Here is a 26,945-nt window from a genome sequence, read left to right on the forward strand (position 1 = left end):
ACTGCAGGTAATACATGAATTCATTGGACATTACTTCTCTGCTCATCACTTCTCCTCTGCTGTTCTTGAATTCAATCATTCATATAACATTTCTTAAGTACCTCCTCTATGCCAGGTTTTATATAGTCTCTGGGGACACAGAGTTCATCCCGAGATGTTGGTAATCTTGAAAATGTCTCAAGAAGGCCGGCCTTGTGTATTTGAGAACAATCCAAAATACTGTTGAGATACAAATATAACATTTATATTCTTTGATGTCTCTAGTTACCTAAATTTCTGGATAACTTTTCATGCAGCTTGTTAGGAGAGTCACTTCATTCCTGTGCAATCGGGACTATGGTTATAACATCATCACCTCCATGCCAAAGCCTGGCTGGAAATACCAGCATTCTTACAACGGAAACTTGTCTTCAGGCCAGGCTGCTAGGAGCTGTTCTTTGCTTTTCCTGAACCATAATTAATTTATAGTCTATCATTTCAAAGGAGAATGACTCTGTAGAATTTGGACTAACTGCAATCTCCCAAGATTGAAGATGTACCAACATAGTTTTATGATTTACTATTGCTCCATTTTCTTCTTTGACATGTTAAATTTCTGCATATAATTACTGCAAAGGGAAGAAATAGACTTAGAAATAGACTAAGAGTCAGTGCATAAAAAGAGAATCTATGCATAGTTCTATGGGTGATGCAAAAATATCCTGTCCACTTGGTACAGCTATAAATTTTCTTTAGGAAAAGGACATTATAGTTTTTTTTAAGCTGAAATCAGTTGGTATCTATCGGGCACAGGTAAAATAAGCTAATCCTATATGTAAATCTGTAAATCTACAGAGAAACATGAAAACTGGGTAAATTTGAGTGTAATATGGTTGGGAACTTTTTAAATCTTTGGGTTTTTGCTAAATTATCCCTTATATATTCCCTCAGTTTTAATTTTTCTGTATTTTAAAAACTTATTCAAAAGCACATGAATCATTTTATATTCCTCTTTGAGTTTTTATTAATGATATTTAATACTCTAAATGTCATGAAGTTCCCACATACCTCAAGAGGAAGAATTTGAAAGGACTGTTGCCATATATTTTTCATTCTTTTTTACAACGTATTGTCTTGTTTTCACTAAGAGAGTTTCTTTGCCTTGCCATGCAATTAAAATGTATTTCCCAGCAGATTCTGACAGGTCTATCAGCACACACTGTGTTTTTTATGTACAGATAGAACCAGAGTTACTCAAAATTATTACTGTTTGGGGGAGAACAATTCACTGAACCAGCAAAAAATATATCCCTGCACAAAGATAAAGATTTGACATTAGCTTTTCACAGATAAAAGAAAGTATAAAGGAGGTCACATTGACTTTCAAACTTCTTGACAGTAGTGCTTTTCCAGAGACTTCTTATTCATAGTAACTTACTGTGGAAAACCAAAAGATAAATAAAAAAGAAATAAAAATATATATTTAAACATATACTATATTCTAGACACTGCACAAATATTTCACCAGAAAAAAATTTTCAATCTTAATAATAGTTCCTATTTTAGAAGAAGATATTGAAAATATTTAAATTTGCTTTAAAAATCAGAAATTGCCATTTAATCCTAGTGTCACACAGAAGGTGTCTAATTTTATTCTAAGACTGTATTATTTTATCTACATTAACTATTCAATACATTTACTACAGGAGTTCTTCAAAAAAACAAAATGACTAAGGCATAGTAATGCCTATTGGTTTTAACAGCCCTGGAAACTTTATTGTGAGAAATAATTTTAAACATTTAAAATGTCAGCAAGAGAAAATATGAGGAATTTTGACCAAGACATTCAGGACAAAATATTAAGAAAATGTAAACAGTGCCTCTTTTTCATCTTCAAAACGTAGAAAGAGCTGTGATTTGTGGAAACTCTTGTTCATCAACAGATTTTCTAGTAACAAGAATATTTTTAAAATAAATTTTGCTTCTAATTATAAAAGTAATAATATTTATTTCAATAATGTGGGTCAAAAAACTAAAATACTTAGAGAAGAAAAAATTTATCTAAGGACTTTTTGGCTTTATTTTATTTTAAATTTTCCTATGAGGCTCAAGGTGCTAACTTAATCAGTTTGGGGGTGTCATACATACATCAGGAAATTTAAGGAGATTAAGTTATTAATTTAAGTTACTACATACCATAAATTCTAACATCCAAGTATGGAGAGTAGGTCATTGTTTCTAGGGTTAGATTTAGTGCACCGAAATTCCATTCCTGTTTTGCCCACACATCCTCTAGAGAGCAATGTCAATCCTTGCAGTCTGCTTTATTACACAGAACGGCCTCTTCTAAACTTCACATCCCCACCGTTCATCCTATTTCCAATGTCATTTCCTTGTCTTTAAACTGTACTGATCAGATTAATGCAGAAACAGAACAAAATGGTTCTAGACAGATTTGCCCTGAAACAAATCTTAAAACAAAATGGAGCTAGCAGTATCCCTTGGCACTGAAATACATAAATCTTAAATCTAAGAAAGAAAGAAATATCAAATATCTGTACATCTCTGTAAGCATCATGAGGAACTTTAATCAATCCCGGACGTTTAACCCTCAAAACCTCAAGCTATGCACAGGCATTGGAAGGTCAGCCTCCAATTCTCACAGGTTTTTCTGGGAGGCTCAGCCAGCCAGCCCCCCACCCCCCTAGCCTTTCCTAATGAAAGACTGGACTCCCCTCTCCCTCTGCCCTCCCAGCTGCAGACAGCCCGCCCGAGGATCCCTTCAACAGTGATCACGTGTCATTGTTGCCCAGCTCTCTGCCCTGATCCAGAGTTCTTAAAAGGGTTTTAGGGCTAAAAGTCGAGGATGGCTCTGTGCATGAGGTTGGAGGCAATGCTCCTCAGATGGCAAAAAACCTGAGATAAATCCTGATCTTAGGTGGGACTGAGAGAATCTGAGAGCAGGGAGGTGGTCCAGGGCAGTGAAGGCAAACATACGGAGTTCTTCATCTAGACAGCCAGTTTTGGGGCAGAGATAGGTGCAAAGCTTTTTTAAAAAATTTCATTTTTAGTTCTGGGATACATGTGCAGGATGTGCAGGTTTGTTACATATGTAAACGTGTGCCATGGTGGTTTGCTACATCTATCAACCCATCACTTAGGTATTAAGCACCACATGCATTAGCTATTTATCCTGATACTCTCCCTCTCACCGCCAACCCCTCAGCAGGCCCCAGTGTGTGTTGTTCTGCTAAACAATGGGAACACAAAGCTTACCACAGGGAAGGAAGGTTAGTGGGGAAGGCATTCAGCAGAGGGAAGAACATGGGCAGATTGTAAAGCAGGATGCTGTTACAAGCATTTAGAGCAAACTCCGGGCCATACCATTTGGCTGGAGCAGAGCACAGGGGCTGCGGGGAGGTAAACGAGCATCATCACCAGGAATCAGCATGGGGCTGTGGAGCGCCCGCTAAGCAGCTGTGGCAAGTCACTTCTTACCACTCACTGTCACTTCCTTATTTCCTCAGGTGAGGAAAATAGATGGAATCATTCGGACCCTGCAGTTGTGATAGGGATTAGAGCTGATGTATGTAAAGCACCTAGCACCGAAGGAGATAGAAAAGCATGATGGATCTACATCGTGGAGGCTGAGGATGTCTTTCTCATTTGGCCGTAGATTCCTATTTTATTAAGTGCTGACACAGCAACTTTAAATAGTGGAAGGGGTTCTAAATAATATTTAATCCTTACACACACACACACACACACACACACACACAAACACACATATTATTTTTTACTTGTAAATGGAGATGCTGCTTGCACTTCACCTACATGAGGAGGCCCACCTTTACCTCTCCTGGCCTTTACCATTTCCTTACCTACTTTTATTGCTATTTCAAGCTCTTCTGTAAAGGGCAGGTGTGAAAGCATCCCACCCCCACCACCTTGAGGACCTGGGTGGTTCTTGCAAGAAAAGGTAATGAAAGTAAAAAAGAAAAGGCTAAGTTGCTATCACATTTGTCAACTCTGGCCAGATGCTCATTAGCAACATGCTAGAAGCCAAAAATGAAAGACCAGGCTGCAGCTTGGATCCAAAAATAAGGGCCAGGCTCTGTGCGAAATACTGACAGATGCAAGCCAGAACAAGGAAGAATGCTTTGTCTGCGTCATTTGAAAAAGAACACGTCCAGGCACCCAGACACAGGTCTTCATGCAGTTTATCTTAGTGGCCACAGTAGGGTTGCTCAGAGCATTGTTTTGCCTCCAAATCATATGGGATGCTTGATAAACATACAGATGCCCCAATTGCAGCTCATATCTGCAGAATAAGAATCTGTGTGGGGGTTCTGGGGGATTTGAACGCACCCTGAAGAGTAAGACCTGTTGATCTGAGATTGGGAATTAATGCTGAAGCTATGATGGAGGCTGGTAAGCACTTAGGAAATTAATTTCACTGCATTCTCCTAAAAATCCTGTGAACTAGTTGTGATTATTACCATTACCATCCCATCTTGCTAGAGAGTGGTGGAGTCAGAACTCCAGCCCAAGCCTCCTGATGTCCCCCTACTTACTTAGCCCTTCACTCTAAGCCTCACCAGCAAGAGGGTATCTTCATTCCATGCCCTTCAATTAGTAGAGAGTGCCAAGGGCAGGAAGCCAATTCTTCACCTCCATCACCTGTCTTTACATCCCAGCACCATCATGGGCCTTCCCCTCAGGCCAGATTTCTAAGAATTTGGTTCTGTTTGTTTTGTTTTGATTCTGCATGAAGTAAAGAAGGTTAAGGTAACTATGTAACTTACCTCTCTTATTGAAATAACAGCGCCCTCTCTATACCGTCTCGTGATTGCCAGGGCGCAGGAGCATGTCTGCTGGATTTAAATCCCAACTTTTACTCCATCACTTATTAGTTATTTAAACTATGGGCATGTCATTTAACCTCTGGAAAATGGAGATGGCACAACTTGAGTAAAAGAAGAAGAAAGGCAAGTCAGGGTGTAAAGAAAAGGATGGACTGGGTGCAGTGGTTCACGTCTGTAATACCAGCACTTTGGGAGGCTGAGGTGGGCAGATCACAAGGTCAGTAGTTCAAGACCAATATGGCCAATATGGTGAAACCTCGTCTCTACTAAAAATACAAAAATTGGCTGGGCATGGTGGCATGTACCTGTAATTCCAGCTACTCAGGAGGCTAAAGCAGGAGAATTGCTTGAACCTGGGAGGCGGAGGTTGCAGTGAGTCGAGATCGTACCACTGCACTCTGGCCTGGGTGACAGAGCAACACTCTTCTCTGAAACAAAAACAAAACACAAAGGAAAAGGATGAGATGCTACTAGTATGAGAAGAATCTAAACTGTGCTTCTCAACCCTGACTGCGATTAGAATTATCTGAGGATCTTTTAAAAATACTGATGCCAGGATTCCATTCCCAGAGATTCTGATTTAATTGGGGTCTGGTGAGGAATCAGGTCAGCAGTACCATTTAAATCTCCCCAGGATATTCAAATGCACAGTTGTGGTGAAAAACCTCTTGTTCAAGGTAGTGAGGAAAACAACCAACGTTCCACAAATGCTCTCCGGTTAGAGACAACTTTTCTTAGTAAGGTGAGAATGCTTACTGATTGAACAAACAATTATTACCTACCTACCCTGTGCCTGGCTCCAGGGCAATGGCTAAAATTTAAAATTTAAATTAAACTTAAACTCAGTCCCTGATCCCAGGACAGTTGCAGTCTAATGAGGAAGTCATAGGCAAAAATAAACTATGTAGTTACAATATAATGTGGTCAATATGGTAATAGCAGTTAGTTCAAAGTGGTAGGAGAAGAGTAAATGGAATGACTTCCTATCCTTTCGAAGAAAAACCATAGACTCATGAAATAGTAGAGATGAAGGAAGGTCAAGGTTCCTAATTTTGTGCATAAGGAAACAAGAAATCAAGACGGAGGTTTCTCAGAGCCACAGAGTTAATGCAACAGAACCTAAAAAATTCTAATGATGTAGCAAGACATACTTTAACTCACCAGGGGAAGTGCTAAGAAGCTACAGCTTAGCAGTACTGGACTCTGAAGCTGGAGTTCTGGGTCCTGAAGAATAAGTAGAATTTGGACAAAAAGGCATGGGGAAGTTCACATTTTCAGTGGAAGGCTCAACCCATAGCTCAGAGGAGAAAGTGCTCACCCGGGTAATAACCTGGAGCTTAAGGATCTCAGGTGGTGGCCAAAAGCTTAGGACTCCCTCCTCCGCATCAACTCTAGTTTTGGACTTACACCTATTTCTTGCTGGATATACAATTTAGAGGAATGTTCCCACCTCCAGTTCCACTCCTCTTTGGGGGTTACTCTATACAACTGAGATATTGAACATGTTAATTTTGCCTGGTGTATTGCTTAATGTCAATGTGACCTAGGGTTTGAATCTCTTATCTTAAATTATTTAGCTATGTAACAGATTAACACCTCAAAACAGATGAAATATCTCTCAATTATGACTACATTTGGTCAGTCTTGACTATATTAAGCTGAAGTTCACATATGCTCTGTTTACCAACTTAAAATTATTAAATCCATATTGAAATGTGTTGAATTGGCTCTCCATTCTCCCACGCTCTGACCTTGGTGTTCTCCTAGAGGTTTCACCTTCTCTCACACCCTACATCCTTTTACATCAGTAAATACTATTGCCTCCCCTTCAAAGTTTATCCAAAATTCAACCACTCCTCATCATCCTCACTACCACCACCTTGGACCAAACCACTGTCATGTCTCACCTGGATTATAGGAACAGCCTCCTAACTGGCCCCCCACGTTTCAGCCTCGCCTCTGCAGTCTATCCTTAGCACAATAGCAGAGTGTTCCTTTTAAAAGAAAGTCAGATTATGTCACTTCTGTATTCAAACTTCTTCATTAGCCTTTCCTAGGTCCTTCCTATGATTGACATGACATGATCTGGCCCCCATGAACCTCGCCTTCTCTTCTCTGGCCACACTGGCTTCCTCCTTGTCTTTGCTCATGCTGAGCAAGCCCTTACCTCACTGCTCCCCACAATTGGAACACTCTCCCTCCAGATAAGCGCCTGGTGAACCCCTTCACTTTCTTTAGGTCTTTTCTTGAAAGCTCCTTTCTTAGTGAATCTTATCTGGCCACCCTATCTAAAATTTCCATACTGATCCCTAGACATTTCATATGCTCTATCCCTGCTTTATAAAATTGATTCTCTAACATTCATCAGTAAACACTATGTATTTTATTTTACATTTTATTTGTAAAATTAACATTTATAAATACTACATATTTAACTTATTTTTGTTATTCCTTTTTCTTTACCATATATCTGTTTCATGATGGGAGAAATAATTACCAGTTTTGCTCACTGTTGCATCCTGATAAACTAAGTACAATACCTGGCACATGGTAGACTCAATAAATACTTGTTGAATGAAAGAGTGAGGAAATGTTAACTGTGGCATAATTAATATTAATATTACAATTGCATTCATATATTATCTTCTTGATAACTATAATAATATATTCAAACCATAGGCTGACCAACCTGCAATATAGAAAAGGAAATCACCAACTTTATAATGTTAAGATGATTTAGACCCAAATTAAGGGACATTCTGCAAAATACTTGATTAGTACTCTTAAAAGTGTCTACATCATGAAAGACAGACTGAGGAATTGTCACAGATTGGAGTCAGTTAAGAAAAAATACAATTAAATGCAATGTTGGATGCTGCAGAAGATCCTGGAAGAGAAAAAAAGACAATGAAATTCCAAAAAGGTCTGTTGTGTTAGTACTGTACCCATGTTAATTCCCTGGTTTTGATAATTGCACTACAGTGATGTAAGATATCGAAATGATCTCATCTAAATGTCTAAATATCCTTTATACTCAAAACAAGGCAGTCATTTAAATGATAAACATGTTTTTTGAATGAATACGCAGGAAGCAATTAGCCTGATAATCACCAAAAGATAATGGTGTAACCAAGATAGATGTGTGTGGGTGGGCAGTTTTCTTCTTTCTACCTTTCGTCCATCATTTTTCTTTTTTTTTTGTTTTTTTTTTGTTTGTTTTTTTTGTTGTTGTTGTTGTTGTTGTTGTTGTTTTTGAGACGGAGTCTCACTCTGTCGCCCAGGCTGGAGTGCAGTGGCGCGATCTCCGCTCACTGCAAGCTCAGCCGCCTCCCGGGTTAACGCCATTCTCCTGCCTTAGCCTCCCTAGAAGCTGGGACTACAGACGCCCGCCACCACGCCTGGCTAATTTTTTTGTATTTTCAGTAGAGACACGGTTTCACCGTGTTCGCCAGGATGGTCTTGATCTCCTGACCTCGTGATCCGCCCGCCTCGGCCTCCCAAAGTGCTGGGATTACAGGCAGGAGCCACCGCACCCGGCCTCATCCATCGTTTTTCTATGCTATGGTAGATGTACTCCAAGGGACCTAACAGAGGTTTTCAAAGCAAATATTCCTTGGTGCATAAAAGGGGTTTAATCAGAAGACACAAAAAAGTTCAAAGAGTTATCTTTATACTCCCCCTTCTTTTAAAAGGTTAGAAATAACAATTGTCAGTTTAGTAAAATCATCTTGTAAATAACATCCCGCTAATTTGAGATTACACAGTGAAATAATTGTATGCCATCCTAGGTCTCAGGAAAGCATGTTCTCATTAGAGGCAGATATATGGTTAAGAAAACTGTCACAGAGGGTTTTTGAGAATCATATTAACTAACAAGTCACCTTATTTCTTCTGGAGTGGAGCATAGTAGAAAATAAAATCATAGAAACAGAGTTCTTCTGTCTAGAAGGCTGGATGGGGATGTGTCCTGTCTGTTAGAGGCAACTCCTCCTCAGGGGCAGTCGGTAGACCCCGCCTGCACTGGACCACCTACCCATTCCCTTGCTGGAGGCATTTCAGCCAAGGAGAAACAGTTTCCCTTGGCCTTTTTCCACAGAGGGGCATAGCTGGGTGGGTACCTGGGGATAGGGAGAAACTTTTAAATCATCTAGAGACTAGAAGAACTAAAGATTATTGATGAGCATTATTCATTTTTGTATAAGTCATAATAAAGATGTTTGTTTGGTAGGAAATTATCCCAAAATTTTAAAGATTAATAGCAGTCAAAAAGGCAATGTAATTCAATTTAACCAACATTTACTGACCGTGTACTAAGAACCCACTTCTATTCTAGGGCTGTGGAGATGCAAAGAAGAATGAAATAAAACTGTAGCCCTCGGAGAGCTTACTCTCTAGTAAAAGATACAAACTCTATAAACAAATAGCTAGAAAACAAATGAGTAGCAAATGTCAAAAGAGCCAAGGAAGTAGTCATCATGAACAAAATAACCTGAATGTAAGAATGACAAACTCCGGCCGGGCGCGGTGGCTCAAGCCTGTAATCTCAGCACTTTGGGAGGCCGAGACGGGTGGATCACGAGGTCAGGAGATCGAGACCATCCTGCCTAACACGGTGAAACCCCGTCTCTACTGAAAAATACAAAAAGCTAGCTGGGCGAGGTGGCGGGCGCCTGTAGTCCCAGCTACTCGGGAGGCTGAGGCAGGAGAATAGCATAAACCTGGGAGGTGGAGCTTGCAGTGAGCTGAGATCTGGCCACTGCACTCCAGCCTGGGCGACAGAGCAAGACTCCGTCTCAAAAAAAAAAAAAAAAAAAAAAGAATGACAAACTCCTAGAAATGGAAGCAAACACTTTATTCTTATTAAGTTATGGTATAGGTATGTAACAATGTAAATTTATATGATATTCATATGCTATTTTATATTAAATTTTTAAAACTAATTGAAAAAGGAAACATTTAATTATTGCTATATTTTTATTTCATAATTCATTACTGCTTTGACTTCGAATCAGAAACATCACATCTTTTTTTTCTGTACCAAAACATGATTCGTGCCCTGTATTTTTCACTGCGATGCGCAGAATGCAGCCTTAAACACTTAAGCCAGGAGGGTGGTTGGTAGTTTTCTCAGATTAATTTTGGAGTTGAACTACTCCTAAACGTAGGCTCTTCCTGACATGGATGGAATTACTGTAAATGGTTCTTATATCTAGAATCACCTCCTCCAATATGTGTGTACAATCCTGGCTTTCAGCATTGTTCTACTTAGACTTCAAATAGACTTCAGTACCATTTTTGTACTACAGTTTGATAATGTCAAATCACAGCCCAACATAGGTACTATCAAAAAATAAGAAAGATAAGCTAAATAATGTTAGTCTATTTTCATAAAGTTTGAAGTCTGAGAACATTTTTAGAATTTGGTTTTCAATGGCATAGTTTTAGAGAATAAATTTTAGGGTATCATCTTCATTTCTGGAAACTGATCACAACGTAGGAAAGTAGATGAAATTATTCCTTTACAAATGAACTTGCCAAAAAGTTAACTTTATCAGGACTGAGAGAAGCTCACAAATGAAACATTTGTGCAATACTTGTGACTGTACCTATAGAAAAATTGTCAAAAGATACAGATAAGTGGTAGAGTCAGCCACTGCTAAGCAGAGATAGGGCTATCCCCTGTGATTACATTAACAGTTAAAAAAATCTCTTCTGCACCACAGTGCAAGTAAGCCAGCAAATTCATTAAGCAAATGTTGACCTGATTTTGCTCAAAGACATAGAAGAATAGCCAATTTGTGGTATTAGTTACTGAATCCATGGCTTCTCCCATTTTAGCTTTGTGCCCAAAGGAATTTCTGATGAATGAGGAAATTAATGGACTTAGGGATAGTGTCCCTACAAAATAGTGCCACCTATGGGCTGTTGCTTGACAGGCCTGACATTAACTCCACCCATCCTGAGAGCTCCATCTGTAGTAACACTTGGTGACTTTGACCAATGCATTCTACATCCAAATGGTCTGAGACCTTTTTCATAACATAGAGTCAGCCATTTCCTGATGTTTTGCCTTTCATGTGCTCCTAATTCTGAAGTTCCTTGACCCATTCAGAATTCTCACCACACCACAAATAAATATAGTTAACAGTGTGCTATTCTTTATATCTGTGTTCTCATTTGCCGCAAGAGAAAATGCCATCCATAAATTAACTTGTCCTGACAGTTCTCAATCTTATTTTTAACCTACCAAGCTACAAAGTTGCTCGTTAGACACATAATTTCTGCAGCATTCAAAAGAGACTCTTATAAACTGTGCTGTCTGTAAAAAGGTTTTGATGCCCAGGCAATTTTTTCACTTAATAAAGAACTGTATTTCACAGCAGCTCACTTATTCTCGTTCAAAAACAAATGCTGCCATTTCTTCAGTCCATTAAATTTTCCAACACCCATCTTTTCTGTGTAGCAGTCAAGGCCGACATATTTTTTTATGGTGCCTTAAGATGTAATTTTTCTTTGCAAACATTCTTTGGTTGGATACTCTTCCCATCCACCCTCCCCCCCAAAAAAAGGTATGCTCCTATTTTTTTCTTATAATAATTGTTTTTTAGGAGATGTACAAGTTCATTTTCCTCTTCTTTTTACAGTAAGAAAAATATCAGTAAACACATGGTGGTAAAAAGCTACTACTCTCTGATTTCAGTGCTGGGAATACAATAGGAAGATGTGGAGGCTTTAACTAACTGAGACGGCAGAGTCCTCTGATTTAGGGGCTGTCTACCTGGTGAGGACATCAACCCTTCACTGTCAAAGGCAGCTGGAAATCAAAACATTTCAAGAAAAATCTTCTAATTGTTTAAATGTTGGCAACTTATTCAAAGTTTATTAAAATACCAAGTGGATCAACACCATTCTAATCAAGCAAAACAAGGCACCCTGTGGGCTGCCCATCTGCAACCTCTGGATACGTAGAGTATAAAAGTAAAACAATCTATACCCTACTTTTATTTTAGTCCCTGAGAAGTAAGAGAAAAGGCACAATTATATCAACGTATTTCTATGAAGTATGAAATCCAAGAGCCATAATTAATTTGGAAATGGTCTAATAAGGCAGGGTGGTGTGCTGAAAAGGATACCCTTCTTGAAGCCAGACATGTTTGGGGAATCCTGGGTATTTCACTTATCAAGTTGGTTAATTTTCGATTCCTCATCTGGAAATAAGGATAAAGTGATCTGGTAAGCTTCTTAGTATACTGTCTGGCATTTGGAAAGTGTTCCATAAATGGTAACCAGGACTGTTATTATGAAATGCAAAATATGCATTTTCAACCACATTTCTTTGTATCCCTCCCAAATATCGCTTGTGCCCAGGCCCTACTGCTCTCACTCCTGCTATCCCTTCCTGTGCTCCCATGTTTCATCTCATGGCCTGATGGTGTAGACCCCTGCTCATAAGTACTCTCTGGAGTTTCCCACCTCCTTTCCTGGCCTATGCTCTTGCCTCTCCCTAGAACATCTGTCCATTTCTTCTTCGTTCAGTTAACTCCTGTGAGACTGGACCTAGCTGTCACCTCTTCTAGGAAGTCTTCCTTCAATGCCACCACCCTCCAATCTAAATAGAGCACTCCCTTTTTTCTGCCTTGTGTTCGCCTCAGTCATAGCATTTGTCAAATTGTCTTATAAACCGTGAGCTCCTGGGAGACAGGAACTGGGCCAATCATCTCACTGTTCCTCACACGTGAGTGCAATGCTTTTACGTGGCATGTAATTAGGAATCAGAAGAATTCATTCCCTCCTTTATGAAGGGAAGGGAAGGGAATAAATCCTCCTTTTAGGAGGATCTATCCATAAAGGATGGGATGAATAAATGAGGTGACTGGAGACCAGCATAGCAAGTGCTCACTCCACTTCAGCTTCCCTTCTGCTTTACAAAGTTTCAAACGTCTTTTGCTACCGAGTGTGCATTTCTTCCCTTGCCTTCCCAAAGCTTACTCCTGCTGCTCTCTCCACTCTCACCCAAACCAATGGAGATTTCCATTCTGGAATGGCAGGTCTTGACAGAAGAGGCACGTTAAGTGTCACCTCCTGAGTCTTGCAAGTGGGCACTGGAAAGACCTCTAAGAGGGTTTCTTTTGAAAAGTAATAATGAATAAAAATACAGCCACTATTTGGAGGTGAAGAAGGGGAGAACCATAACCATAACCCAAGGTCTTATCTTCACTTTCAGAACATGTGGCTTCTTAGCTCAGTGGGAACAAGACTATGTCTTGTACACTAGCATCCATAGTCCTATAGCAGAAGAGAAAGCATCTTCTAGGATAGGGCTGCCAATAGCGTGTACGGTAGCTTTCAGTAAAGAAACGGCACCCCTTTCTCCAGAGGGATGCAGACCCCTTCTGGAATACTTAGTGAGAAGAAGACAAACTAGGCCGCGGCCCACATGTGCCCCTCATCCAGGTACCTTTGTGAACTACCCATACAACCTACTGAGGTAGTCCCAAGGTAAGAAATTCCCTTATTATGCACAATATTAGAAAAACAATGATGAATAATAGGCAAATATTTATTCTTTTCTAGGAACATGGGTGACATTTGGAGGTCAAATTTCAGATGAGGTAAGTTACCTTTGGCCTGTATTATGCTGATGAAAGAAAATGCAGAGAGAGCTGTATAGCGGAAGTCCTCTTCCTGGGACTCTGACATTCTACAGGGATAAGGTTTAAATCACAGGAAATGGTTAAATTGCCTCAGAGATTATTGTTGATTTTATTTTGCCTGTTGTATTTTTTCCGTTTAGACTATTAATAGCCCTTGAAGCTGTATACTATACATGCAGGTTGAGCAGTTAGAGAACGAAACAATTTGGAATAAACATTAGTCACTTTATGAAAAGATTGTATTGCTGTGATGTGATTTTGCTTCATTTATTTGTTTATTTTTAGCTGCAACTAGGATGACTAACTTGTCTCAATTTGCACAGAAGTTTCTCAATTATAGTATTGAAAGCCCACGTTGCAGAAACCCTCTCAGTCCTAGGAAAACTGAACAGTTGGTCACCTGCATTGGGCAACTTAATCTAACCTCTCTGAGCCTCAGTCCATCCTATATAAAATGAGATGCTAATGCTAACCTTCACGGTCTGTTAAAAGGATTAACACATCATGCTTGTCAGATGTTTATATAGTCCTCTGACTAGCAGGTAGCAGACACTCAATAAATGGCAACTATGGTAATTATATTTACCATAAAATTCCTTTAGATGATCATTTACACAGTCAAAACAGTACTTACCAAAGTGACATTTTTATTGTTTCCTTTAAGGAATACCTTCATGGCACAAGTGAGGTATGCAGGCATTGAGCACCAAGAACTCCCCTGAGGGCAATGCCCTGAGTCCCTCTGATCCCTCCTTGTCTACTTGCAAGAAGAGTCAGGGATAGTGTATCTGAGCGGGATCCAGTCACACTCTACCATTGACCGACCTGGTTTACTAACATTTATGTGTATTAACAGCGGCCACATCAATAAAATGCTCATACCCTCTGTTCAGCAGGATGGTGGTTAAGATTAACGAGATGATGCCTGTAAAGGGCTTAGTAGGGTACCTGGCCCAGAATAAGCCCTTTACAAAGGTAGTGCTTACCATCATTTCTAATGAGACACTTGGGAAACGGAGGCTTTTCTCCACAGCTCCCAAAATCACCAGTGTTATTTAGCAGATCTGAGAGAGAAGTCTTGACTGTCTATTCTTGTCTGTCCTAATGCCTGTTCCCTGTATTGGGCACATGTCACCTTAGAGGGCTTGCCTCATGGAGGCTCCCCTGGGATGCAGACTTTAAGCTAAAGAGTAGCCTGCAGGACAGTTATTAGGAAGTGTTCTCAGGATCAGCACAGGGCAGGGAAGAAAGCAGCACTGGGCAGACAGAGAACTTGGGTCATGATGCAGCCTCAACAATGACCTCAGCCAACTCCATGGGGATCTCCGAAGCTGAGATGGTTCTGCAGAGTTGTCTCAGTCTGGCACAACATAAAGGATTGGGCCTTTATGTCCTTTTACTGACCAGTCATTGGACCAGAGGCTGATCAGGAAGCAGGTCTGACCTTGGGCTAGGTGACTCTCTCTAGCCAAGTGCAATTTCCAGAGAGGGCTGACGGAGGAAGGCCATTTGATGGCAGCATTCACAGCAACTCAGGGAATAAGTCCTTCAGTTCCAAAGGAGAACCTGAGGGCACAGAGTCTACTACAGGGCTCTCTCTGACTGGTACCAGGAAGGGGTGTATGGAAGAGGCACAAAGGCAAAGCCACAGAAAGCAGAGCACAAGCTATGGACTTGAAGTCTCATACAAAATAGGTGGCAAGCAGGGAGGGAGGCCTACAGTTAATAATCCTCTGTATCCAGCACATGTATTACCTACTACTGACTGGATGGTGCTTGGAAGAGAAAAAGACAAAAATATGTACCCTTTCTGAGCAGAGGGGCCAAGTAAAGTGCATTATTTCCCCCTAGTCTTCACTCTCCTCTTCACAGTGTCTGCTCTCTGCTGCAATGAGCCAAGCTTGCCCGGGTTGTAGTGTGCAGGGCTGACCTCTGAGATGAATAATTTCCAAATTTCAAGTCTAAAAACTACAATAAAGCTGTCATGAATGGCTGCTGAAGTGCTCATCTCAGATGCAGACCAGGTAAATAGCTATTGTACCTCCAGAGAGCATCTGTGGCTTTCCGTGGGTCCTTGAAGAGAGAATACCAGCAAAGAGAAGAAGGGAGACACAGCCAGAGTCAGTCTCACCCATCACAGAATTCTTTGAGCTCAGTGCTTTCCATGTAGCAAAAACGCGGATCAATAGCAATGAGTTGACCTACCTCGATTTTTCTGCTTTCTCTCTGGCTTCAAATAATCTCAACACAAAGTACATGCAAATATGGAATACTAGGGCTGGCCATACTACAGTGTGCTGAGTTAATTGTTGACAATTACATCATTGTCAACACTGTCTCAGGAGGTGGGGATGTCCCCATCACTGGGAGAGTTCATTTACTGAATTACCATTTGGCAGGGATATTATCAAAAGGATACAAACACCAAACTCTGTAAGGTGCCTCTCAAAGATGATTTGGCTTCATCATAAAATAAAGATAGGTGTTACTGATATGAATAATTATTTCTTTAAAATAATGATGAGAGCAGATTAGCATCTTACAGCACTTAATTTTCAGAGTTTTATTGATTTTTTTTTTTATCTGTAAGGTAGTTAAGGTGCCCTTAACTGTAGGTATCAAAAACCCAACTCAAATCAGGTTAACCCATAAAAGAAAAATTATTTTGACTTTTAAGCTAGAAGTGCAGACAAAGAGCAAGCTTCAGGGCTGCCTCTGTCAGTGACTCCCAATCTGCTTCCCAGCGAGTCTCTTGGCCGGTGGGGCTTTGTGTATCAACTGCTTCTTCAGGCAGAAAGACAGCTGCCGGAATCCCAGGCTTCAATTAGAACTGTAATTCCAGGGTAAGGGTGTTGCTCCTAGAAACTCAGTAGGAACAAATAAAAATGTTCCCAGAAGTCCCCAGCAAACTTCTCCTCATATCTCATTGGCCAGGGTGTGTCACATGACCCTTCCTGAGTAACTCTCTCATGGGCCCCCAGGCCCCCGCTAGAGGGAGGTGAGGTCAGCTTTGCCTGAGGCCTCTGGGCTTCATGCAGGAGGAGGAGATAGCTGAACAAAATCATCCCCATTTTGCAAAGGAGGAGGCTGAATCTACAGAGAGGTCAGATGGTTTGCCCAGATTTATCTATCTAGTAAGTAGCACCCTCAAGGCCAGAAACCACTCTTCAGACTTAGTTGGTGATGTTTTTCATTATTTCACATTCAGGCTTTCAAGTCCAATGATTGGGAAACATCTCTGTCATCGTTTAGTTTAAGTCTCCATGCAGAATTCTCCATCTTATCTTAAAAAAAAACTCTCTAGATAAGATTTGTGTACATTTTCCAATAATAATATACCAGTATGTCATATGACATAACACAGGCTAATATAAAATACATGCACAATAATGTTTAAAAATAGGACAGTCATAATGGGGAAAACTTGTCTTAACTTTTAATCTCCAGTTAGGATATAATTTAAAAATTATAGGAATACAAGATAAATGTTTTAATGGTAGTAAATTAAAAGCATTAATAGCATACTATTATGCTAAAGAATCTGGATGGACTCCATTTTGCTAACTTAACATTTTTCTTGGTAAGCTAATTTTTAAAGCAAACAGAAAAATAGTTCATTTTGGAAATGCTGATGAAGCAACTTCAGCCTGCCATTAAAACATAATGAAAAAATCAATTATAATTATTTGCGAGGTGTGTAATTTTCCAAATGACTAGTAAGTCAATTGGCAAAATGAAAAAATGGCCCCTCTCCACTGTTGTTTATGGCTATCCCTCTCTGGCTATTCCTTAAGCTGTGTATAGCTATTCTCTACTCTTCTGTCATACTCACTGCTTGCGTTCAGCAGCACAAAGCAAGGAACAAGGAGATTTGAGGTCTGTTTGCAGGCAGAACAGTGAGGAACTGGGTTCCTGGTGAGTCAAAGGCACGCTGCCCCCTCTCTGTGTTGATTCAATGGCTGCTCTACGATGGTGCCTGAGATTTTGCTGAACTGTGGGTGGCAGGAATTTTATAACAGTCACAGCTCTGTCTCAGCATCAAGAAAAAAGTCACCAAGAAAAAAGTCACAAGCCTTCAGGTCAGGAGTCACCTAGCTGCCAAAACTTACTGGCTTGGAGAAAAGAGTTGAGGAATGGAGTCACCAGTGATACAAATGGCCCCCCTCTGTCAGAAAGATTAAGATGCCATAAAGAATGTTGTCAAACCAGCTCTTCCCAGAAGAGTGAGAAACACAAATCTATCTACTTTGGTCAGGCTAAATCCCAGCCTTCACGTAACTCCTCAGTGCCCTATGTCTGAAGGAAAGAATACTTCAGTCCTATGGATACTGGCTGAGCCTTCTTTCTTTCCCTCTCTTCACTAAAACTAAGAAAAATAAGGAGTGGTTAGTGAGAGGTCAGTGTTCCTAAAGATCAGTAGAGGACTCGAAGTTGCTTCCAGGTTTGGAAAGCACTTGGCTTTTCTGACTGACCTTCCCATCCCCTTGCAGGTTGCTGAACGGCTGATGACAATCGCCTATGAAAGTGGTGTTAACCTCTTTGATACTGCTGAAGTCTATGCTGCTGGAAAGTAAGTCAGTACCTGTTTGTGTCACTCAAATGGCATCTGTAGCACCAAAAGAATCAAACCATTTCCAACATGTTGGTGAAAAGGTTCTGTCCTTTCTCCACGTGTTGATGGCTCTGCTCTGCCCTCTACCACCATTACTAGAATTGGGGATACTGACTGTCTCTGGAACTCTCTGCTCACCCAAACCTTCCTGCTTCTGGTCTCTGTATGAAGAATGGGCTGAAAAGGTATATGACCAGGAAGCAATTGCCATGTCTATGTGAGGGACAGCAGAGTCTGGTGCCAGAGTGGTGGCAGTGGAGACTGAGAAATATTAGTTGAATACATTAGTGACCAAATGAATGAACAGGTTCCAAAATGGTTGCTCAACAGTTAGTGTCATTATTTCATAACCGTATCTCATAGTTCTTCAGCCCCTGAGGAACTGGGACATCCTTCTCGCAGGGAAGCAGAAGCTTCTCCTGTTTACCTCCCTGTCCCTACACTAGCATTACAGGAAGATCAGACGTCAAAGTCAGGATCCCCCAAGATGACAAAGAATCTGTTATCTTTTGTAAGAGGGGATCTCAGAGCCCATTCTGAGGACAGGAAGGGTTGTAGAGAGTCCTCGCTTCTTTTGTGAAAGGAGTCACATCCAACTGCAACCTTCCTTTGAACCCAAGGCAGATTTGGAGCCCTAAGACAGGGCTTGTTAAACTAGAACACATAGGAAATGGGCCAGGCCAGGCCTGAAGTTTCATGCTGTCCAGGTTCCAGCCTAACCAGCACAGTTCAGAATAGATCTGGGACTCCCTGGCCTCCTACTGGGAAGATGGATGTCCAGGTCTCAGAACCAAGGAAACTAAATAGCTGCCCAGCTGTTTGAACAGCTCTGCAATTTTCTAACTGGACTGTGAGGTATAATCACCTGCAGGCCTAATTCACCTCCTTCCAGGTGAGAATTACAATCCAATTGCTGGACTTGCTGAATCAGGATGATCAGTGGATGGTCCCAGTGCATTTTCTTTGCATGAGTTTCCTCCTTTTCAAGACATGTATATGTTTAAGGACCATCAAGGAGGTTCATAGCTCACATTCTTGACGCTTTCTGTTGAATCCAAGGAGAGAAAGTAAAGGTTATAGGGTCTTGCTCCTTTCTGCCTTCTACCCCTTTCCATTGTTTTCTTCTTGTGGAATCCTGCTTAGTACCAAATGGCACTAAGGTAGAAAAAGGGAGAAGTAAGTAGCAAGTCTGTTAGAGTCCTGTTTGTATTACTCCTGTGAGGATAATCGCTCTGATTAATTATTGATTGTCAGTCTATAATTGAGATAGGTTTCCACTGTGAAATGCAAGGTTGTAAAAGGTAACAGAGAGATCGGGAGAAGCAAAAGCAACACACCAATGCAAGACTCAATGCTTGTCTCTTTGGGGCATACTCCACAGCTAACCTGCATCATAGCTTATTGCAAGCTATACACTCTAACAAAGACAGAACTTTCAGTTAAAACCAATAATGATTAGCCATGACTCCTGTCCACAGCATCCTAATGGGCAAGGTGCTAATTCCACTGATTTCCCATTCACTAAGCCTCTGAGAGCCCAGCTGCTTCTGACAATGTTGGTCATACTGGGAAGGACATAGAACATTTGTCTACTCAATCTCGGGTCCCAGCCTGGGTAGGTGGAAGAGGAGAGGACAGTGGATGCCTTCAGTATGCCTCTGCAACTCAGCCTTAGGGGCAGGAAGGACACTTCGTTATGTCTTCCTCTGTTTTGCTCCTATGACAAAGTTGGTCACTGGAACCTAGGATGTTCCGTACGTGAGTGTTCTCTATGTGGAACATCTAAACCCACAACATCGGTTTTAATTTATACCTGAGAGCCAATAGTTTCTATCTAAGCAATGTGAGGTCTCATTGTTCTCCATGGTCACAATTGAATTGCTTCATAGCAATTAGAAGGAAAACTTTGACCTCCTTTGGACACTACCAAGCAAGACATTTATAAATGGGATCATTGGTTCAAAAACACCAAACTGCAAAATGACTGCTGCTGCTTAGTATCAGGACTGCAGGCGGTCTCCTGCCAGCGTGTCAGGATTTGGCAGGTGCTTCTGGAATGCTCCGGAGCAGGATTCTGCAGGCACAAGCAGAAACAGCGGAAACTGTGCTACCAGCCGAGAGCGGCTTCTATTTTCGGGATATGTAGGCACTGAGAGTTCAAACAAGGAATGGTTCTTGTGTTCTGGATTGACTCTTGCTTTTCCAGGACACTGCATCCTAAGACATTATCTGTTTCCCTCTCCAGGGCTGAAGTGATTCTGGGGAGCATCATCAAGAAGAAAGGCTGGAGGTATTGCATTTGCCATAATTATTTGTTTATTTTTAAAAAGATATCGTTTTGCACCAGAGAAGGAAAAATAAAATTATATGACATCTGACCAAAAGGTTGTCAAAAAAAAATCAACTGTTGGTAAAGCAATGATTTATAGTGGCTTGAAAATAAATGCCGGCAAGTTCACTTCTGGCACTTCAAAAATTAGTCTAGTCAATGACTAGATCAGTGACTAGTCATTGATCACAATGAATTACCAAAGGGTTGAGCAGAGGAGGGGATGTTCATGAAATATTTGTGCATAAAAAAGTAACAATTTCATGGCTTCTGACTGCCATTTGTGCTAATCTGTTGTAGGAAGTAACTTGACAGAAAACTATCCCCCCACACACATGCATTTATGTTTGCTGTTTATTTTATTAACTCTGGATGCAAAGAAATGATGCAACAAGAAGACTTTGGGATAAATACCCCAAAGCTTTCTTATTTGAACACATTTAGTCAGCGTCTCTCCTGTGTGCCCAGGAACCCTGTTATCTGGGTATTCAGAAAAGTGCTTCATCTGCTATCCTTGAGAAACACAATGGCTGTGCTGACCTGTCCCTTTCCATCACCTTCTGTAGCCAAAGACAGTGGTAATAAGGGAAGCTATAACATCTATGGACAGTGGGGAGGTAATACTTCCCCATTTCACTATAGATTTCAGCCACAACAGCCACTACTTCCCCCGCATGAATACAGAATTAAGCAAAGCTCAGCAAAGATTACTGGACAAATTTGGGGTCCTCCTCTGCCCTGGCATAATATCTGCTGATTACCAAATAAGTGACAGTGTAATTGTATTAGTGAAGACAACTGTGCAAAGAGCTGTGTACTCATGCTTCAACACTTAGCATGTATTTTCTAAAATTTAGTCTAGGGAAAATGGACATTCTCAAAGAGTTCAAAAGTGGTTTTATTATGCTTTTGCACACATGATTTAAATTATCTCTAGGAAGCGAAACTAAGAAGGTGAAACAGACCAGCATGTATTTTTAAGGCTGCTTACTCCCCACTCTGAGACAAACTTTCGGTAGGAATAGAGGGCCCTGTGGAAACGGAAAAGCAAACATTTATAGAGATATGAACAAATAAACTTTGATGACCTACTTTCTCCTTCTCCCTTCTTCTCTCCCACCCCAGGGAACTGTAAGGATGTTAATAGAAAACTATATTCCACCTTATATATGGGAAAACATTCATGTTCCCACTCAGTCCTTCACCTTGCCTGAGTTACCTTCCCACTCAAAGTATTGGTTCACCCATCACTGCCTAAATAGGGACTGTATCCATTCCCTATGGTTGCTGCAACAAAGGACCAGAAACTGGGTATCTTAAAATAACAGAAATTTATTCTTGCATGTTTCTGTAGGCCAGAAATCCAAAATCAAGGTTTGACTTCAAGGTTGGCAGGGCCGTGTTCCCTCTGACATTCTGGGTAAAGTTTAGAGTTCTTCCTCGCTTCCTCTTAGCTTCTGGCGGTTGCCAGCCACCCTGGGCATTCCTTGGCCTGCGGCTGCAGCACCTCAGCTCTCCTCCCATGTGTCTGTGTGTCTTCTGATAAAGATACCAGTCATATTGGATTAACGGCCTGCTCTACCTATTAACTAATTATATCCGCAGTGATCCTATTTCCAAATAAGCTCACATTCTGAGGTTGTGTGGGTTAGGACTTTAACATATCTTTTTGGGGTACATGATTCAATTATAACAGAAACCTTGGAGATAATTCCACTAATAGTACAGTGAGGTCTGCAACAAGGTGTAGGCTGCTGGAGTACATCTAAGGAAGAAGGGAAAGCATCGGCGCAGTAGCTATTTTCTTTCTTAACACCCAGAGAACATTAAATGATCACTCTCCATAGCTGCAGAACCTATGTTATATACCTTTTGTAGAAAATAGATTACCATGCATATTCCACAAACTGCCTTTCATTCTTGCAAATAAAAACTCAAGCTACAATTATACTCCAGAATGTTTATATTAGTTCACAGTTGCCCCCATGAGACTGTTGAAAAGATAAACCATAGCATCATAGCTTTGAGCCTATGAAAGCTGTTTCGACTAGCACACTTGACTTCTGGTTCTGGCGTTACCACTTGCTAGCTATGTTATCCAGGACAAGTTATTACACTTCTCTGATTCTCAGTTTAACCACCTGTAAAATGGACAGCATAACAGTTCATGAAGTGTCATGCTGACAGAGTCAGATAAGGTGTGCAAAAGCATTTTGAAGGCTGTGCTATATCACTGTAAAATGCATTATCATTCTCTGCGCACTCAGAAGAGTTGCTCTAATAGCCTCTGTGGGAGTCAGTGATAATTTGCCAGGCTGCTGTCTACTCTTGCTCTTTGAACATATATGTTGGTGTGCATACCCTTATAGGCCAAATGTTTTACAGGAAGCCTAACTTTGAAAAACTAAGTCTGTAGCAGTGTTTGTATAGAATGTGCAGCTTTCCATAATCAAAAGGACTGCATTCAGTTTTTATAATATTCCATCCAGCTTTTTGTGGAAGGTTGAAAGTGCTAAAGGAGACCAGGCTCGCCTGTGGCAGATTGCTATTATAATAGATATCATGAGGTTGATGTATTAACCTGGAAAGTACATCAGCCCTTTCAGGTTGTGTAATCTCCAGGTACATGTATTTATCGACCTTCCATTACAGTGATTCAAATTACTTTTTGGGGGATTAACTTCAGTGGGATGGGGCTGCTAACATTTTCAACAAATTTTTCTTGTTGCAACCAAGTTGTCAGAGTTGTCACCGTCATTCCCTGTTGGTTATCATTAATCATACTAGGCTTTTATACCCGAGAGCCCTGAGGCGTTGACTTTACAGATGATAGAATTATAAATGCCTTATTTCAAGCACTCCTGAAGATTGGCCTTAACCTTTGAATCTCAAATGATTTTTTTTTCTAGACCAGTGAGATCAAATTACATACTGAGGGAAACCAAATTGCACTGAGATCTGTTTCCCAATTTTATTGTATCCCTGTAGTTCTCAAGACATATTTTTTATTCCATGATCATAATACTAGGATTGCATTTCCTGCCCTTGGTTGTGGCTTTCAGAAGGTAATAAGTTTGCTGATGAGATTTGCACATTTCATTCCCTTAGCAGTAAAATGGTAGAACCTTGAGCTAAGGATTTTATGACTGTTTTCCTAAAATGACATTTCCATTTAATAAGACACTCAAAGACATTTTTTTCCTGTTTGTTCTAAATATTTACTATTATAATTCACTTCATCATTTAGATTTCTATGTAGTCAGTTCCTGCCTGTTAATGTGATGTTAGAAGGGATAATAACTCAGAGCCACAAGGGTCCGTGTTCCTTGGCAGAGAGTGGAGTCCTCCTGGGAGGAGTTCGTATGCAATCAGCGTTAGGCCAGATGCTGAATACACGTGTTCGTTGGTGTTTGTTCATTTGACCTACTAAAGCAATTCATCCCCTCAGTCCTTTCACTTCCATCCCCACACGCCATTTCTGACCCTCCATGCTGGCCCACCACTCACCTTCACTTTGCTATGTCCACCTGGACTTGCTGTCAGTTCTCAATCTGACTTGTTATCACTGCCCTCCACCTCCTCCAGGCAAAGATCATTTCCATTCAGCCTCTTCCTCTAGGATCCAACTTTGAGCCCCCCCTCACTAGCTTCCCTTTGTCTTTATTTCAGTGAGATGGATTAACAAATTTATCTCTTTACCAATTTTTAAAATGTGAGGTACAATAACAAATTCTTTCTGGTGCTATTATAATAATATAACTCGGTACAATAACCTGTATTTATTTACTACTTCTCTGTGTTTGTCTGTTTGATATACAGGAGGTCCAGTCTGGTCATAACAACCAAACTCTACTGGGGTGGAAAGTAAGTTATTTTTCCTACTAAACAGAAAACCACTAGTAGTTCCTGCTTTTTTGCTGTTAGGCAGTTATTTTACATATAACATACTAAGATTAATTGGCTTAGAGAGAGGATTTTTTTTTTTCTCATACTAAGGAAATACCAATTAGCCTAAGATTTAATTTCAGCAAGGTACTCCCAAAGAAATTTAGTGCAAAGCATGTGGTCACTTGTTACTAAGTGATTAATGTAGATTTTTCAAATACCAGTCTCATACTTAGAATCATTTCCAAAATAGAGTTCAAATTTCAGGAAAGGAAAATAGGCATGAAGCATCACAGAAGAAAAGTCACTCAAATCTGCCAAAACTCAGAGACTTCTACAGAATGCAAAGATAAAAATATCTTGTCTGGCTCCATGTCTAAGTCTCTGATCATTTCTGCAGAGGGCTCTGAAAGTGCTGATCAAAAGAACCATCTCATTGGAGAATAACACGGAGCTACCTGTATCACTCGCTGTCAGGCTAAATGAAAGAGAAATGTGCTCTCTGTTGTGGGATGCAGAGAAGATTTCATGGAATGAATTGGCTTCTTATGGGCCTGCTGGCATTTGAACTGGTACTTACATTATTCAGCAGGACTTAGAAGGCTGGCCTTTTGACAAACATGTAAGAAGACAGCAAGCTATTCCATATACCAGAGCAATCATTGGTACTGTGCTTTTCCATCTTTGAGACAGAAATCATAACAAAAAGAAAAATGCTGGAGTTTTAACAAAAAGCAAAAACAAACAAAACCTTATTTATCTTCCTATAATTGATAGGGAATTTTTTTAATTGGAGGCAGAGGCCAATTCTTCTTTAGGAACCTTCTAATCAAAATGTATATGTGTATATACACACTTGCAAACATATACTCTGTTTTGTTGTTGGTTTTGAGCCTATTTATAATGATATGAAGACAGAAAGATGAATTTAAATTTGTATTCCTGTAGTAATCTGTACAAAAATAAAGCAACATCATGCCTATGAGAAATGCGGATTTTCATTGCCTGTGTTTTGATTCACAGTGCCATTGCTCAGTGCTTTTGCAATGCCACAAAACCTTGCAGGAAATAAGACAGTCTGCAAGAACCGTTATATCGTAGAATATGTAGTAGAATACTACCTACAGTATTACTAATGTATTTATTAAAAATACCGAATAAGAATATATTCACAAAAGTGAATGGTAAATATTATATTTAAAAAGAAGCTGCCAAAGGTATTGAAGATGAAGAAACATGTTATCAATACTTTAAAATTCAAGTACCATATTTCATTCAAATTGGCCAGAGCTTGAGAATTGGGAAGGCAAAAGTCCTTATGATTAAGGGTCTGTCTTCTGGAGATACTAATTTAAGGAACATTTGCTTCATCGCATTTTAATTTAGTTTTAAAATTTATTTTGGAAGTCAAAGGTACTTCCACATTTGCTTCCTTTATCAGAAAAGCTAACAAAGAAACTTCAGCAGCCTGGCAATCTTACAGTAAGCTCACAAACCTATGTCAAGCCTTTTATTTTCTTTAGATTGGTTAAGAACAAGGTGAAAAGGTTGTACAGTGTCTTGAGTTAAATATGGACAGAGTGTACGTGGCTGAGTTGCTGTTTACTGGAGCCTGGTGCTGAGCATGATAGAGGCATGGTGACCGTCGTGGATAATTCATCTACTGAGGTCTCCAAAGAAAAGGGGTTCAGTGTGTTGGCCACCAGACTTCTCTCCTCAGCCTCCAGTGGTGCAGAATTTGATAAGAACAGGGTACAAAACTAGCATTTCAGATCAGACATTTAGAGAAGAAAAGAAAGCACACTCTCATTCAAAGTTACTTGCTTCTTTTTCTTGGCAGAGCTGAAACAGAAAGAGGGCTGTCAAGAAAGCATATTATTGAAGGTGGGTGCTTCTGCTTCAATTTTATTTTTGGCTGTGGGCCCCTCGTTCAAGAAAGGTATCAACCAAACAAGTTCAGAATACACTGGAAGAGGAAAAAGTTCTATATGAAAAGTACCACAATCAACCAAGTTTCTTCTTGGGGTTAAATATAGGGAATGCAGAGATGTAGAGGGGAGAATGGAAACTCGAAAGGAAAAGGCAAAATTGTATAGAACTCTTCTCATTTTCAGCTATTACTAATATTAATAAAACATTCCCACAAGACTTTTTGAAAGAGCTTTGTTGAGATATAATGTACGTATCATAAAAGTTTACCCATTTAAAGTGTACATTTCATTAGTTCTGAGTATAATTACGGAGTTGTACACCAAACACCCTAATCTAATGTGAAAACATTTTTATCACCTCTAAAATAAACTTTATACTCACTAGAAGTCACTTCCTATCACCACCTCACCCCCTCCCACAGTCCCAAGCAACCATCAATCTACTTTTTATGTCTATAGATTTGACAATTCTGCATATTTCATGTAAATTAGATCCCATGACATATGATATTTTGTAACCGATTTCTTTCACTTAGCATAACGTTCATTCATGTTGTAGCACGTGTCAGTATTTTACCCCTTTCTTTGCCAAGTAATAGTCCACTATATGGATAGCCACATTTTGCTTATCCATTTACTAGTTAAACTACATTTGGCTTGTTTTCACTTTTTGGCTACTCTGAATAATGC

At 40.2% G+C, this 26,945-nt stretch overlaps 1 protein-coding gene across 4 annotated transcripts in view; it reads left to right on the plus strand.

Annotated features, from left to right (window-relative positions):
• KCNAB1 (potassium voltage-gated channel subfamily A regulatory beta subunit 1) overlaps positions 1-26,945 on the plus strand; it is a 498,217-nt gene that overhangs the window by 400,657 nt on the left and 70,615 nt on the right. For all 4 annotated transcript variants that reach the window (XM_045386728.3, XM_005546175.5, XM_005546177.5 and 1 more), the window contains 5 exons: positions 13,419-13,456; positions 17,989-18,068; positions 20,356-20,400; positions 24,259-24,303; positions 26,165-26,208. In XM_045386728.3, the coding sequence (XP_045242663.1) occupies positions 13,419-13,456; positions 17,989-18,068; positions 20,356-20,400; positions 24,259-24,303; positions 26,165-26,208 (252 nt within the window). The remainder of the gene's footprint in view (positions 1-13,418; positions 13,457-17,988; positions 18,069-20,355; positions 20,401-24,258; positions 24,304-26,164; positions 26,209-26,945) is intronic.

The sequence above is a fragment of the Macaca fascicularis genome, chromosome 2 (assembly GCF_037993035.2).
Source record: "Macaca fascicularis isolate 582-1 chromosome 2, T2T-MFA8v1.1".
NCBI lineage: Eukaryota > Metazoa > Chordata > Mammalia > Primates > Cercopithecidae > Macaca > Macaca fascicularis.